The sequence below is a fragment of the Cupressus sempervirens genome, chromosome 4, assembly GCF_028749045.1.
Source record: "Cupressus sempervirens isolate cs-2001-9-10 chromosome 4, ASM2874904v1, whole genome shotgun sequence".
In the NCBI taxonomy this organism is placed as follows: Eukaryota; Viridiplantae; Streptophyta; class Pinopsida; order Cupressales; family Cupressaceae; genus Cupressus; species Cupressus sempervirens.
This window is the reverse complement of record NC_143121.1, coordinates 859,107,126-859,125,402: the sequence shown is the minus strand read 5'-3', so window position 1 is coordinate 859,125,402 and position 18,277 is coordinate 859,107,126. Positions and strand designations below refer to the sequence as shown.

The following is an 18,277-nucleotide window of genomic DNA, read 5'->3' as shown; positions in this document are numbered from 1 at the left end:
TGAGCGAGATTGCTCCAAAAACCCCTGAATAAGATTCAGGAAATCCGTGATCAGTTGCTTGCCATTTGACACAAGATTGAGGAAGAGGACCTATAAAGGCTCATGATTTGGGAGCTTAGCTTCCATTAGGTCCACCTAATGGAAGGACCCCAACAACTCCTGGAGTTCAAATTATACCGGTGATTCTTGTATAGACACCTTTGGCTTCTCCTACACAATCACCCAGATTTATAGATGCTTCACCTGATTTTGATCCAGATTCTTCTGATGAAGAACTTGATCATAGAGCAACACCTGATGCTAATGTTGGTCCTTCTCTCCGGCCTAACTAGTGTGCTAAGACACTTGTTGATCTTCAAGATGATGAGCTCATCGATGGGAGAATTACTCAAAAAAAGACCAAACCTATAGAGACAATTTTGCTCTCATGACCAACATTCACAGTGTGTTTGAACCTCAGACATACTCCAAGGCTAAAGGTATTCCAGAGTGGTAACAGGCCATGACATCTGAACACAAGAGTCTGTCACCCGGGTCCTTTCTGATCTTCCACCAAGAAAGAAAACCATTGGCTGCAAATGGGTCTACAAAATAAAATACAAGTCTGATGTTACTATGGATAAGTACAAAGCTTGTTTAGTTGTGAAGCGCTTTTCTCAGCTTCAAGGCATTGATTATGAGACCTTTGCTCCTACAACAAAGATGAGCACTATCAGATTAGTCCTAGCCATGGTAGCACAGTTTGGTTGGAAGGTCCATCAGATGGATGTCAAAAGTGTTTTCTTGAATGGTGACTTACAAGAAGAAGTCTACATGACATAGCCTCCTCGTTTCAAGGTTGTTGATAAAGAACACCAGGTTCTTAGACTGGTGAAAGCTCTAATCAGGCCCCTAGAACATGGTACATCAAAATTGATAAGTACCTCAAAGATCAAGGCTTCTAAAGGAGTTCTTCTGACTCAAATTTGTACATTAAGACTATTGACAGTAACATCATCCTTCTGGTCATTTATGTGTATGATTTGATCATCACTGATAATTCGGCATCTTTGATTAAGGGAATCAAACAGAGTTCATGCGAGTCTTTTGATATGACTGACCTTAGGCTCAAGGCGTTGAGGTTTGGCAATAGTCTTCTAGTATATTCATTTCTCAGTCCAACTATGTCAAGGCTCTGTTAGGAAAGTTTTGATGCAGGATAACAAGCCTGCATCTACACCCATGGAGAAAGGTCTAAAGTTATCAGCAAAGTTTGATTCTCGTCCACTTGATGATACTACATACACGTAACTAGTAGGTAGCCTCATCTACCTCTTTGCTACTAGACCTTGATATCAACTTCCCTGTCAGCTACATCTCATGCTTTATGGCAACTCCCAAGGTTGATCATTAGATGGAAACAAAACGTGTGCTTGGTTATGTTAAGTGCACTTTAGATTATGGACTTCTCTACTCTAGAAGTTCTAATCCTACACTCAATGGGCTCATAGATTCAGATTCAGCAAGTTTTGTTGACAATAAAAAGCCAACTTTCAGATGTGTTTAGTTTGGGATCCGGTGCCATCACATGGACCAGTAAGAAACAGCATGCAATTTCTCTCTCCTCTATAGAGGTTGAATATAGGCGGACGAGTAAGGCAAGTTGTGAAGTTGTTTGGCTTCATTAGATGCTTGGGGATATATAGATGTCAGCATCAGGACCAACCACTTTGTTTGTTGATAACAAAGGCGTTATCAAGTTAGCATAGAATTCAATCTCCCATGAACGAACCAAGCATGTGGATGTTCACTGTGACAACATATGGGAGCTAGTTAAAGATAGGACAATAGACTTGTAGTATGTTCCTACAGCGGATAAGACAACAAACATTATCAACCCTCTTGGTCCAGAGAAGTTTGTAGTTAACTGTTAGGTAGAATAGAATGTTTCTATTCTTGACGACTGTTTCTTAAGGAAACATCATTTATTCTTTTGTATATATTGATCTATTGATCACAGTTAATTACAAGCAAGTAGTTCACCAATTACTTCTTGTAATAGGCTCCAGGTACAATCGTTTTATAAATACCTAGGGTTAGAACTAGTATCAATTAATTAGCATTCAAGTAAAACAAGAGTATGCAATGTTAATCACAAGCCCTTCTATGAACAGACTTTTGATCTTGGTAGTAGGAGTCAACTTGCATCAACACCAAATATGCAAGGCACTACGAAACCTACATAATACATTCACTATCCTTCAGCCTTCTTGCGCTATGAACTGAGCATCATTAACAAATTGTAGACACATCCACACTAGAATTGGAATGGTTTGTACCGAGGTATATAAATGCCACCTAAACGCTCACCCTTTCATACAAATATCCCTAATCTTTGGTTTCCTACGCAAGCAAAATGAGTGTTGATAAATAGGTTTGTCACTATAATATTGCCTTGAAAATTGACCATGTTAGCCCTTGAACGGTGACAATCGTGCCAACAACTGGATAGACTACAACTCAATCACTATCAGATTGCAATCTTCCTCTACGTTTGAAAGGGGCAGCTCCCTCATATGATATGAGTATTTGATATTTTTGTGTACTTTTCACCTAAAAGTACAAAATAATACAAAAGAAAACTAAAAGGAATAGATGAAAGAAACCCCAACACTGAACATACGAATAGCATATGAGATTCCTTAAGGGATAACAATTTACAAGGAAGCTTCAACACATAACGAGTTTGAACATGCAACAATGAAATAAAGATGTCTCAACATACGAGGAGACAAGTTACTATCATCTCCAAGCCAAAGTACCAAGGCATGATTATGCTTCATCAATTACATATGTCATTAGGATCATAAACTAAAGGATTCTATGCATACACAAAGATATTAACTTGACATATGACAAATTAGCAATAATAATTCGGTAAGACATCTTGACATACGGACAAAATGCATTATTCATTATCTCTTTGAAAATATACAAGTTCAAAAAGCTTTGAGTACAACATATTAAACCAAAAGTTTCTCTAAAAATCTCCATTGTTTCCCATTAGCAAAAAGTCTCTCCCCTTCTAGATTACAAAATGTCTCATATTTATAGGCTTCATAGGATAACTAGTTTTTTTTCCTAGTTAGTAACTAACCTATTTTTGTGTGAATTGAACAAGGTTATGAGCTTCACAAATTTTGCACAAAAATGGTCAACTTCTTAACTTTGACCAAAATGTGACAACGAACATACTTACCAAAGATGATACTAATAACCATAACCAATGACTTATAGCATCTAAGTACAATAAGAAATGATATGTGAAGGAATATCCAGGATCCTGTTTCAATATTATTTCAGCCATCTTCTGAAAGAACATTCTAACTCTGACTTGTAGTTTTCCTTTGCCGCATATTCTATTTCAACTCTTCTTTTTAGAGCATATATAGATGATGTTGTTCCATGTTGTGGAATTTGAATTTATTGGCAGCTGCACTAACTTGAAAGTTTCTACAGCGATCTTAACAAAACCAATTTAGTTTATATCCTCGTGATCATTTCATCCCAAAAGGCAACATCACTTTGAACTGTGGCAAACAATTTATTTACCTTTTTTATTTCTCTGTATTCTGCAGAAATGTTTGCTAAAGCATTTCCATGTTAAATTCTAGAGGACTACTGCAAATTGTAATAGCACTACCATGTATTAGGTATGTGTTTTTCAAATGTAACAATCACTTATATTTATATTAAGTATAAGCCATGAATAGACATGTCTCTCCATGGGACATGTCTATTCGTTAATCAAATAATTAATATAATAATAAATTTAATCATTATTATATTAATTTATCTCATATATCTCATAATTTATTATATATAGGTTTATCTGACAGAAGCTATTAAACATCAACACTTCCTCTTCGCTAGGGAGGATAAACACCAGACATATATTACACCATTGGTAATATTAGGAATGAAAAAATTTTAATGATATCTTTGATCAAAAGATATCCACCATTTTGATATCACATTTGTATCAAGATCATTGGTCTCCCAAAATATAAATGATATTCACCAAGTACTCAAAATAAGGTTTATTATCACATCTGATATGAAGAGTATTGGCCTCCCAGAGTATCAATGATATTCACCACCAAGTACTCAAAATAAGGTTTGATATCACATTTGATATCAAGATCAATGGCCTCCTAGAATATCAATGATATTCACGAAGTACTCAAAATGAGGTTTGATATCACATCTGATATCAAGAGAAATGGTCTCCCAAGATATCAATGATATTCACCAAATACTCAAAATAAGAATATCACATCCGATATCAAGTGTATTAGCCTCCTAGAATATTAATAATATTCACCAAATACTCTTTGAGTAAAGGCCTTCCAGAAAGTTGAGATACAAAATATTCACCATATACTTAATTTGTTTGATCTCATAATACAAGTTATTGTAAGATCGTCATCTTACAATAACTTCTGCAAATACAAGTGACATCATTTGAAGTCGTCACTTCCTCATGATGTCCATAAGGGGTAGGCCCATTAAAATCATAGTCACAAGGAATATTCATGAATCACAATCCTCTTGTTTGATACAAATTATTGATCATAGGAGAATCCATCTCAACATGGTTTACTCCCTCTGAATCAATATGATCGAGATCACAAAAGGTTGATTGAATCATATCCTCTATCTGCTCCCTCTCTTTCAAGGTTGCCTCTAATGAAATACTAGTCTCCCTTTGAATCTCAATCTCCCTCTTCCCGCAATAACATTCTCGGAGGAAAAGATCAAGGCAAATAATTCTTATAGTATGTATTGAAAATACAAATAAGAGAGAGACTAATATAATACTCTAGATAAGATCTTTCTAATGAGATAAAGATAATTATAAAAAATGTCATACTTGGAAAATTATCCCCATTATTCCAATATAATTTATCATTTTTATAATTATTACTCTCCATTATAATCTCATTATTAATGATCTTATCCTAATAACAATATTATAATATATTCATAACAAAATAAACACTATTATAATATATTGACTCATACTTACCTTATTGTGGAGCCCACCTCTCATAAAAATGATACTAACAATCTCTTTCCATTGGCAGTGGGTTAGCATTTTACATTGCACACTAGGCAGTTAAACCCCAACCCCCTCCAAATTTCATCGCACTCCATGCCAACAACATTCAGAGCTTGATTCTTCTACTTCAAGTCTCGAGATTCGATCCTGAGCCACTCAAGTACTTCAAATACTCTTAACTCCTTCATGCACATTACTCCACACCTGCATTCGCTATGGTAAATAGTTAACACTAGGACGTCCCCCATCCTCAGCAGAGGTGGTGGAATCTGGTGGCACCGCTAGGGATGGGGGAACGAAGTCCCCAATGCGTCCCCGTCCGCGATGCACAGGGCAAAAATGGGGAGACGCATCTCCATGTTACTATGTTATTCCATTTTCACGCGCATTAAAAAAAATGTTTCATCTCATTCATTGGGATCACACAACTCAGACGTATACGAGCAGAAAGCTCACGTGCTTTGTTTGCGGCATTCAATCATATGATACTTGTGCTTAGTATATGGTTCCACAGTTAAAATGTACTTTAACCAACATGTCCATGTACATTAACCTTGCATCACAAACATTGTCCCTCATATTTGGTCAAACAAAAACTATTATAGAAGAAATCAATATCATTTATTGATACTATTTACGATGGTTTGCTGTTGTGGACAACTTTCGAGCGTAGTGTGAGAAGATCAAGATTGAACTAAATTATATCGGTAAAACCTACAGAGTCCTCAAGGCTATCAATGGTGCTCAAAAGAGGAGAATTGGTGAATTGCTAATTCAGCAAAGGCGGAGAGAAGACCTAATCAAGACTTTCTAGCTTCTAAAGGACATGATTGAAGTTAGGATGGAACATGTTGTCGATCTTATAATTGAAGCTATGAGCTTTCTGCAAAAGTTTCTTGTCTGCAATTGGACAGATCTAATGAGAAGTTGGTGAAGAGTAACAGTAGGAGTGCTCAATTGCAAGCAATTATTACCGATTGGAAGAAAAGTTTTCCCATGCTGAAGGAAAGGTACAAGAAAGTTTTTGTAGTTAAATCTATTGTTTTTTGTAAACTTGGCTTGGTAGTTTTGTTCTACAATTTTGTAGTGTTTGGCCCTTTGTCATTATGGCAAAAATGGGGAGATGTTTTGGTGTGTAAAATAAAAAGATATCATTTGCTCAAGGGAGCTCTTTGGATTATAATTTTTGGTATTTTCAAATTTCAATTTCCGAATATTCTTTTCTATTTCTGGAGGTTTCCCCATCAATGCCAAAGGGGGAGATTGTTAGACATGGCATCCTGGTGCACGTATTGATTGTTATTTATATAAAAACATCCATACTGACACTTTGTTTTTGACTAAGTAAAACAGGATTTTTACAAGGATTCTTGAAATCCACCAGTTAACAACAAAATACTATTGAAAGTTCAAGTCTAGCATCAAAGCAACAGAAAAAACAATAGGCCATACCCAGCCTTCAAATGTAGACAAAATACAGATAACCAAAAGGCAGGGAATGGATAAAAAACCAAGAGCTCCAATCAAGGCACCATTTCTTTCACCAGCTCTACATTCTTGAGCTCCAGCTCTACCATGGCCTCCGCCTTGTTAGTCTTCAATTGACTATTATCCGGAGAAACCTCCTCTTCCCTCTTCTTCTTTTCCGATCTCCTTCTTTTGGTCAAGCTCTCAACCTGCAAAGAATCATCATCATTAGCCGCCCTAGTTTCCTCTTTGTCCTTTTCCTCCTTCCCCTTTTTGCTATCCTCCATCATCGAGTGCAGCTGAATGATATTATCATTAAGTCCTTTTATAATGTTGAGGCTCTGGTTAGCCAAACTATGGAGAGAGCTCTCCATCCTTTCCACTCTTTTTTCAATCTCAAACACCCGAGCATCCAACTAGCTAATTTTGACATTCCCGTCCCCCCCCTTTCGGCCTTTCCTACCCCTAGATTGTTACATCCCAAATTTTTTCCCTAAATTTTAAATTGATCATAGTCGTTGGTTTAACGAATTATTATCATGTGAAGTGAGTTAGTTAATTATACGCGTTGCATCAATTTATTTCTTCCTGATCATATGAAGTGAGTTAGTTAATTATAGACGTTGCATCAATTTATTTCTTCCTGATCATGTGAAGTGAGTTAGTTAATTATAGCCATTGTATCAATTTAGTTCTTCCTAATCATGTGAAATGAGTTAGTTGAATTCTATATGTTGTATCAACTGATAATGAGATATTTTCATGATCATGAGAAATGAGTTAGTTATTTAGACGTTGATGAAATCGCTAACGATCACTAGATGATCGACAATGGTTTTGAATTAACAATTAATATATCTTGAATTAATGTCTTGGTGAGAATGTTTGTTTGAATGAATGTAGGAAGAAGACTGAAGAGAGGGGAAGTATTGCTAAACGGGATCATCGGAAGGGGATGGTCGAATAGTCCAGTCATCTGAATCGACAAGTTTGACCTAAGGTTACCCTAGCAAGGATACTAGGATTTGACAACATGTTGCATTATGGAACCGCATGAGCTATTAAAGAAACAATATAATAAATAATATAAATTAAAACTATAATTCATACCTTTGAAGAATTATTAATGAATTCATTATTTAATCATTATATTATTCACACTCAAATACGAACATATGTATATAAAAATAAGGTGACACCAATAAATTATACACTATAATCTAATGATGCCACTTTATCGATACATACACATGAACATATATAAGAATGAACAATAATAATAAAATAATAAAATCAAACTTTTCAACTTCCTATTCTTTCCCTCTATTTTTCCTTCTTTTAAAAATTTGATTTGTTTTGCATTCGAAAAGTCTTCTTGTAATTGTTGGTAGCTGAAGAGCCAAATTATTCTTTTAATATTAGAGTCTCATGATCGTATCGGACATCTATCTTTTCCTTCTCTGCTATCAATGGCTCTTAGCCCTCTATGTTTTAGGAGAAACTAAGTATAGTTTCTAACATCAATCTCTACTCTTTCGTTATCCCATACTACCTCCATGTCTCCATATCCGCGGGCTCTAAGCAAGGAGCGGAGTCATTCTTCCTGCCACAAGGATTCAAGAGCAGACAAAGTGTCACGTAAGATACTACTGAACTTTATTTTAATTCCTTCCACATTACTATGCATGTGTGAGTCTTGATTACCATAAGAACTGCGTACTGTAACCATCAAACCATGTTTTAATTCCTTTCATATTGCTATGCCTGTTGTGAGTCTTGTTTATCATAAGAATCAAGTACAGAAACCATCGAACCATGATTGCATTGCTTTCTTATTTCCATACCAGTCATGTATCTGGTTTTGTATAATATTCAAAATACTAATGCCACTTATTTACAGACTGAAATCGAGATGGATATGAATAGATTTCTAGTCCATTTAATCTGTCCATTATTTCACTGATGATCTTTATCTATAATAGAGTATCAACCATGTGCATAAGGGACGGATATGCAATGATAACCATGAATAAACAATTCTGATCAGAATTTACTACATTCATTTATACCATACCGAGATGGAAATTATATCCAACACTAAGTAATTCACCAACAATAATGCCATTAAAGGTGAAGAGGTGTAAAGCAAATATAGTGGATATGACTCGTGAGCACCTAGGAATCACCGCCATGGCAGCCTGAGAAGGTGAGGTGTAGAGAGTCTGCACAAACAAGAATGGAATCAGAATAAATTAATAATAAGCAAAAACTATAATAGCTCATGCATGTTCCAGTTATGAAATATGTTGTCAAGTCGAGTGGTGGAGATCAGGTTTGTAGATCCAACTTGAAATCCTTGGCCAGGGTAGAAATTAGGCAGATGTGCCGAACATGTGATCTTTGTTGCTTGTCCAGACCCTTCAGTCGTTTTGAAGAATAATTGTTGGGACACTCAACCCACCTGATTACTTAAATGGCTGGGCTTATGAACATCTCAAGCTCGATCCCAAGGTAGGAAGGGTCGTCCTATTAATTTAGGATGAAAGGGGATAAGTAATGGTCCACGGTTGGGAGGTTAAGCCTATGTCAATGCTTCTCTCACCAATGCCGAGGGTTGGACAACGAGATAAAGGGACTCTTTTGTTAATATTGTATGTTCATTTACTTTTAACCCTTAGATGAATAGATAGATACTTTAAATCATTTACTTTTATGTTGAATAAGCTGATATAAATTAGCCGTTACTTTATTTTCAGTTCAATATGTTAGAAGTAGATAAATTGTTAGCAATGCATAAATATTTCTTTTTGTTCCTCGTAAAATCAGCTGAATATGAAATACAGTTGGTAGAAATCAATGTCATGTGAAATGAAATCAGTTACTTGTAAAATTAGATATATATATGAGATTAAAATTTGTTATAAAAATCCGTATGTTACATAGATCCTGAACTTAATCTCTTCAACTTCATGGAAAACCCATTTAATGGACCAGAAATTGTCCACAAAACTGTTGCGGGCATTGTTTAGGAGGTTCATCCCCATTTCCCTCGCATTATCACTTAGGATCACCAAAGCCAGGTTTATGAGCTCCTCCAACTGAATTTTGCCATCCCTTCCCTCCAAAACCTCCGGGTGGATATGCTAGCATGAAAGTTCCTCCATGCAGTTTTCCTTCCCTTTGCATCAAGAGAAACAGTGGTTTTAGCCAAACCATCTCCCTCTTTCCTATGTTGATATTGGCTGTTCTGAGACATGTTTTGGTGTATGTCACTCAGATTGGTGACAGTATGGTCAGTCGGGCAAAAGCATTGCTCAGAATGAAGACATCACACATCTTCTGTTCAGATTGGTTTTTGTATATTCAGTTTCCTATATCGGTTCTCTAGGTACACATTCTAGAAACAATTTGGTTGGTCATCAGCAGGGGCACATAACAAGAATATCCTATATTTCCTGTTGTTGTGGACTCGTGTACTTGGTTGTTCAGGTTCTGCCTGTCAGTACACTTGTTGGTTCTCGGTTCATTGATTGGGCACTCATGTTCAGATTAGTGTTGAACAACAGTTTTGTTATATTTGGTTGGCCACAGTTGTTCTTAGTTCCTAGTTTCATCAGCATATTACCTGGGGTTGTCAATTCATCTAATGATCTTAAGGTTTCCATCTTTGGAACTTGGTTGTAGGGTTCCTGCAGCATCAGCAACTATATTATTTTATGTGTGACTTTATTTTGGAATATCATAACGTGGTGATGAGCTTCCAGATTTAGGTCTGATGCTTATAATCAAATGTATCCACAAAACCAATATATTGGAGGTTTCACACATTTTATCATTGGTGGCCAACATAGGTAATCTTGAATACAAATATATATATATATATATATAAAAGATAGTGTGAAATAAGTGCAATGCATTGGTATGCATTGTGCCTAGCAATGGTATGCATATCTGGGTGCATGTGTTGTTCTTGGTAATAAAAGTGTGAACAACTCGGTCAAGCTGATCGGGGAGCTGTAGACAGTTCACAACTGGATTTTGCAAAGGCCTGACGCTGAAGTCTTGTTCAGTCCATTTTCCATTCTGGCATTAAGCCCTCATTTCAAAAGTGAGCCTTTCTGTATTTCAGGGCGTAGCTACTCAAGCAGTTCGCCTACTGGCATTACTGCTTCTTCTTTCTGGTAGTTAGCCTTGTAGTATCAAGTAACCTAATTGGTGGCATTGTTTATTGCATGAGAATTAGTTTCTTCATGGTTTTTCCCTATTTGGGTTTCTGTGTCATATTTGGTGCTCATTGTGTCGGTGTACCTGTGCTCTTAATGCTTATCTTTTGATGGTGTATTGTTGTGTATTAAAAGAAATATCTTTCATTACAGTGGATGTATGTTTTGCTATAACTGACAGTTAAAAAAAAAAATTATGAGAGCCTACAATAACTCATTCACCCCCCTCTCAGTTATTCAACCTGTTCAACAATATGTTCTGTTGAAATGAGCCACAAGGAGAATGCTAAAAAAGGATGTTCTTAGGCTGAGATTGAATATGCAATAATGAGCATGAGGCAGACGAATGAAGTACAACATCTCCCTTGCATAACCCTAAAAGTGCAACTATCTGTACCGAACAAGAGCAGATGTCTCTCTGAATGCCTAGATACTGCTAGCAGCTAAAGTGAATTTGCAGCAGGTACTTTTACTACACGACATAGCTAGCACATGAGATGGAAAGAGATGGTAGCAGAGCTCAATATTGAAATGGATGTGAGGCTGTATAAAGCTGACTGAAATGAAGATACGAAAAATAATGAATGAATTGAATGCTGGATAAAAACTGCACATCCATTATTTTTCAGCAATTCTTCTTCAATCTGTTATAGGGTCAATTTTAGTCAACCCAAAGGCGCAGATAAATCAGAAATTTAATGAATTAGTAGCATTAAACAAAAAAAAAAAGTTAAGTTCTGCACTACAGATTACTATGCTTGTTGCTATTTACAACTTTCCATCCTGCATTGCAAGAGAATCCCCTTTAGATAAGCATTGAATTTGGGATAAGCTCCACAGGCTTCAAATTAAGTGGGATAAACAAATTGATAGAGGCTAACTAATTTCAATCATTTAGAAATGTCAAATTACCACTGTTACACAGGGACTCGTCCCAGCCCCTGGACCCCACACTCCCGGGATGGGGATATCCCCGGAATAAGGGGATGGTAATGAGGGCATCCTCCCACCACTTCCTAAGAACCACCCAACCACCACTGCCACCCAAGTACCACACATCAATTTTGGGAGAAAAAATATTCAAAAATGAAGAATCCAAAAGCAATGCAAGAGGGAAAATCAGAACCCCTCTTTCAAATTTAAAAACAAAAGAATCAATTGATGAGAAAATCATGTCAAATCAAGTTGATACTTTTATACCTACTTTACTGAGTTCCAATAACAAGGAGAAGTTTGCCTTGAGGAATGATTAGAGGGTTCCACACTACATTTTCACATTTTGCACTCGTTTTGATTTCATGCCATTCATGGTAATCATCTTTATGATATTCTTGATATAATAAAAAATTTCCAATCACTGATTCAACAATTTCATTTGTCAAATTGAGATTTTATTTAGTATTTGAATATTCTATTGATATTCAATGTTAAAGTATCTCTATTTAGTATTTGTAAATTTAGTCCTCATACATCTTTTCATAACTAGAATTTTAGGTACTATGTGTATAGTATATAGTATATACAGCACACACCCACCACCCCTTCGCCACCATCCCCACACTTAGTTCTTTTGTCCCCTGCCCATGTCCCCCACAGGCAGTGGAACACTGCCAATTACTGGAATAGTTTAATTTTATACATCTTATTCATTACAACATATGTGACATATATCTAAATATATCTCTCAAAGGCCAATATGAACACACAGAATAATTATTTAGGTTTCTCACACTAATTAAAGTCATGTTCATGAAAAAGTGCCAACAATGATCGTGCATGCTAAATTAACACTTCACTTGACATCAACCGGACTTTTCCGTTTCTCAAGCTGCTGAGTTTGTGTAACTCACTTAGCAAGAACTATTTTTAATTTCAAGAAAGATAAAAATTTCCACAAATTATAAAATCTTGAGGTACTTGCAAGACTCACCTTTTACCAACCAGAACAGAACCTTTAAATGTCTCCAGCAATTCATATGAATTAGTATCCAATGCAAGTCCTCCTGTTTTTTCCTCCTGATTACCTTTTGGCTTGCCTTCTGCTTTTGATCTTGAATCTTTTGATTTTGAAACAGGGCCATTAGAAACATCTGCTTTTACCTTCTTCACTGGCAGCTGAGATAAACGAGACAGCGCAAGAATGTATACTGCCCCTGTTGTCTTGCTTCTGACCTGCCCATTGTTTTCAACATTAGAAATATCTAATAACCCCAAGTTTAATATAATACACCAAAGCCTGAGAACAAATTTAGTTGTATGCCTGCTGATCTTTTATATTTATCATCACTGCCTTATGTTAAATTATTATTGCTATTTGTCATAAAATGTTTACAGATATCATTAAAAAGAACAAATTCACCTTCTAATATTCACTTTATGAAAGAAAATAGCTTCACACTAAACAGTTAGACTTGTTCAGATAAATAGACAAATCTGAAGAAAACAATACTAACAAAACTATCACAGGAGAACAAATGCTATCAGAATCTTAAATGCAGTAGAAAGAAATAATGGCACACTCGTTGTATAACATATTGATTTTACCCTGGGAAACCCTTTTGGTAAAAAGCCCAGCAAAAACAGCACTCGCTCGCTATTATAATTCATTGTTCACTGACAACAAGATAGTTTTAAACACTAATCCATGTTCAAATATTTTTAGGTACAAAAAGAGAGGGAACAGCACTCACTCACTATAATAATTCATTGTTCCCTGACAACAACATAGTTTGCAGTTGTTCTTAACCCTAATCCATGTTCAAATATTTAGAGGTACAAAAATAGAGGAAATAGCGAAGGGTTTTTAGGCAAGTTTTGTGAGGAAAGCAAACTAGTAGAGAATTGTATTATTGCTGCAAAAAGTCCTATATTGTGCTTGGAGGCTCCATTCGAAAAATTGAGTTGTAAATCTTGCTCAAGTGGCCAAATTCGCTCTTTTGGAAATCCCTTTCGTTAGGTTTGTAAGGGAAAATTCTTATTTATCCCTGCATGTGTTGTTTCAATTCTTAACTTGATGAAACTCTTTTGGATAGCCCTTTCGTTAGGTTTGTAAGGGAAAATTCTCATGTTATCCCTGCATGTGTTGTTTCAATTCTTAACTTTATGAAATACTATTTTATGCACCTACACAAGAATTTCTGTCACTAGCAACATCATACTTCTAGAGATAAATGTGATTTTCTTGTGTAGATCTTAGAGGATAGTAAGTATTTTTTTCATGTCAAATTTCACCAAATTTAAGATTTTTGTTGGCAAGTTAGGAATGGAACACATCCATAATTTTTCCTGCCAATTTTCAGCTACATCCATTCTCCCTTATAAACAATAAGTACCTCCTCCTAAAATTTAGCAATTCATTCAAATGCCCATCTTTCTTTTGATAAGTTAAAGTTCAATCAAGCTCTTAAAATTTACCAATATCTGGAAAAAAAAATCAATAGAAAATATTTTTAAGGTTTAGACTTTAGCCCAAAATTTTGAAAGCTTCTACAACCAAAAAATGTGCACAAAAAATCAAGGAGAAACAAGTTCAGCTATGCAACAAGATATTTTGTAGTGCTTCTCAAGGACTACAAAAGCTTTTTCCAATTTTGAGGACTTCTTGAGGACTGCAAAAGCTTTTTCAATTTTAAGGATGGTTATAAAAGTACTATACATAAATTAATTAGTTTTATAATATACATAAATTTAAAATAACAAAAACGAAATGAAAAATCCAATAGAAGCTTAACTTCAAATGTTAAAAAAAAGTTCATACAATAACAACCCGCCAATTCCATAATCCATTTGATACAATGATACTATGATAATGATCATGGAAGCAAATATCATTTTCTCAAAAATATCCCCACAAACCAAAAGACAAAAATGTTTTCAATTTCTAAAGATATTACTTGGAACCCAAACATATTAAAAAATTTGAACTTAAAGAAAAGATAATTGATGTTATTCATATTTGAAGCCATCCAATAGATATTGGAGAGTGAAAGTTAACAAAAGCGTACATTGAAATATGGTTTGTTTGATGTCATGCCCCTTCTTGGAATAGGATTACATAATATACAATACTATTTCAATTTAAAATATATAAAAATTAAACTAAAAAATAATTAAAGTTTAGGTAAAAATAAACAAATGTCAAAATGGCATGAATTGAAGAATTTTATCTCACTCAAAAATGAGGCATAAAAGAAAGTGAAGAGAGCTTCGCTTGAGGGGGAAACAGAGGAAAGAAGAAGAGGAAGCATGAGAAATAAGGATGGATTAAGGGAAGAAAATAATGAACTGACTCTTTTAAAAGATGAAGGGTTGTGACTCTTTCAGAAAGTGGTGATTGTTAAAGGGTGTGTTCGAAAAGTGGTGTTGTGAAAGGGTGTGATGATTGAAAAGGGCAGAAATGGTGAAGAGGTGTGACCCAACCTCACAAAAGATATAAAGGGAAAGAAGGACCAAATGAAATGGAGGAAAGGGAGTAGAGAAGATCTAGAGCAGATACAGAAGAAGTATACAGATGGATCTCAAATGAGAATTGAGAAGGAAAGAAGAAAATAAGATATGTAGATCTAGAAGAGGAGGATATGCAAATCTTAAATGGAATGTGTAGATCTGAAAAGCAGTAAAGATAAATTTGAGAAGTAAAAGATAGATGAAGATTAAATAAGGGAGTGGAAGGGGCAGTGCACAGATCTTAAATGTGACAAAGGCAGACTTGAAAAGCAGTAAAGATAGATTTAAGAAGTGAAAGGGGCAGTGCTTGTTCTCAAACAGATGTATCTTTTCATAACAAAAGGGTGTGGGCCTTTCATAAAGACATTAACAAATAAAGGGTGTGACTCCCTACAATCAAAGGAGATATTAAAGAGGAGAAGGAGACATCAAACGGGGAGATTGATTGGGAGAATAATATATTATTATCTAAGGCAACATTGACAAGTGGTGACTTGAATCTTATGAAAGATAGTGACCCTTTCACTTGTAAATTACAAAGGGGAGATAATTCCATGCAAACATCAATATATCATCACTCATCAATGCAGTGTGCAATCAAGCAATATATGAATCAGCAAAAGTTGAATAAAACAATCTATCAATTAGCAAAGATTATTCAACAAAGTGAATAAACAAGCAACCAAATCATCATCAATCAATTCATATCTTGCATTCAGAAAAAATCCCTATCAAACCCACATTCATTCATTCATTCAATCATCAAAAGGAGAGGACATATCATTAAAGATAAGAGCAGATTATAGATTCAGACCTCTGATCTGGGTATGAATATTGTGTGGCCCATATACACATTAAAAATCTATTTGTGACTATCTTTCTTGAATTGTATAAACAGCTCAGAACCTCAGAATGTATGATAATAAGCGATTGTTCATACAAAGATACATAGACATACATGTACAGATAACCTGCATAATTCTGATATAATCTATTGCATTGCCAGTTCAGAAATATTTTATCATAAAATTTGTAATATGAAATACTAAATGTACTTTCTGACAGCTGTAATCAGTCATGGTAGAAAAAATGAGGGGATCACAGACTGGGGGAAACGGTGATGAAGTCACCGTCTAAGCATGCCATCTCATGGTGTGCGACTAAGTAGTCCTATGGAACCAAAGGGAGACAAGGAACTGCTTTCAGGCTTAGGAAGGAGGGACTGAGTACCCTGTTCTGAATGTCCCTCATTATCCTCATCATGGTAAATAAATGCGTAGAGATGTTTAATCATTGGAGATAAGATAGAAATAACAAGACTGAGGGAAACAGTGATAGGACACTACACTAGGTACACCACCACATATGGATGGCATGGGCCACATGAGACCAAGGGGGGTGGTGTTGTGAGGTTTTCACACCATCGCCCCAAAAATTTGGGGACTCCCTTTTTAATCACCTTGGCAAAAAAATTCGAAGTTGTCCAAAAAAAAATTCGGTCTTAGAAAACTTTGAGTCTTGGACGCCTTCAAGGCCAGGGGGGAGAAAGGTTAGATTTATTTTCAACCAGTTTTAACTTGATTTTCCAGAGCCACCAATTCTATCCTTAGGTCGAACAAATTTCAAAGTTAATTTCAACTTGGCAGGATAAAATTGTAAATTTTGTAAAAATTTTGTTAAATTTGGTCTTTTGGAGAATCTTAAAATTTTGGTGAATGAAAATTAATTTTTGTGATGACGAAATCAAATTGCAAAATTGATTTTAGACTATAGAGGTAATTTTATTTCTATCAAATAAAATTTTTGGGCATAGCAAAATTGATTTGGATATAAATTGCAAAAAATTGGCTTTAATGGGTTAAAATTGCCTTGAAAACTTTTTAGCCTTTAATGAAATTGGTAAATTAATATTGAAAAATGGCTTTTGGTTAGCCAAAATCCAATTTTAATGACGTATTAATTACTAAATCTTCATTAAATGGAAATATTTAACACCTCCAGGGCATTATTTACTTTCTTTTGCAATTCTGGTCCAATTGGCAATTTAAAAAGTTAATTTTCATCATGGCAAAATTAATTTTGGTTAAGTATTTAATTGTGGGCCATAATTTTGCATTAATTTTTTTTTTTTCTCCCAAGGTCCAAGTTGGCCAAATAGGGAGGGTTTGTGGAGTTGGCTATAAGAGGAAACTCCTTTCTCTTCTTTCCTCACTTCTCATCTTCTCCTCCTTGCTTTTGGGCAATTTTTATTTGAGGGCAGATTTCTCCATTTTTGGGCGAATTTCTTCTTGAAGCAGTTCTCCATTGTTGGGCGATTTTCCTTGCAAGGCAGTTTTTTCTCCATTTTTGGCTATTTTGGTCTTGAGGGCAGATTTCCCTTCCATTGGCAATTTTCTTAAGGGCAGATTTGACCCTTGTTTTTGGGCGATTTTTGGTTGAAAGGCAGATTTTTTATGGTGTTGGCAATTTTTGCAAATTCTGATTTTTGCAAGGAGCTGCAATTTTTGCCCTAGGTTGGGCGATTTTATTTGAAGGTGAATTACATGATAAATTTCCAATTTGCAAGTGGATTTGAAATTCTCATGGTCTGATCCTAAATCCGAAATGTCACTGTCCAGCTATTGGTTAAGGTAAATTTTAATCATTTAGAGTTGAAAGGGGTCCTTAAGCTGACATCCTTCTTTCGTTCTAGTCTAAGGATTGCTTCCCTTGGTTCTGCTAGCCTAATGGTCCACCACTCTACCATCCCATAATAGGGCAACGAGATGGAGGATGTTAGTGCAAGTAAGAATCCCAAGCAGACAAACACTAAGAAAGACAAAGAGGATATGATGCCCAAAACAACTTTCTTCTCAAACATGAAGCGAATAATCGACACCAATATTGGTACAGTAGACATGATACGGGTGAAGGACAAACTGAAGGAAGGACAATTCCCCTTGGCCAAGAAGATACAAAAGGCAGTTGCACAACACAGCCCAAGTGTCGACACTTCTATTTCAACCATAATGAGCTACGTTGGCGTGGCGCTTGATTTTGA

The 18,277-nt window shown here is 35.5% G+C and overlaps 1 protein-coding gene across 2 annotated transcripts in view; it reads right to left on the bottom strand.

Moving 5' to 3' along the window:
• The window catches only part of LOC149564130 (tRNA synthetase class I (I, L, M and V) family protein), a 211,561-nt gene that overhangs the window by 186,556 nt on the left and 6,728 nt on the right, over positions 1–18,277 (bottom strand). For both annotated transcript variants that reach the window (XM_089827208.1, XM_089827209.1), the window contains exon 5: positions 12,722–12,963. In XM_089827208.1, coding sequence (XP_089683334.1) covers positions 12,722–12,963 — 242 coding nt within the window. The remainder of the gene's footprint in view (positions 1–12,721; positions 12,964–18,277) is intronic.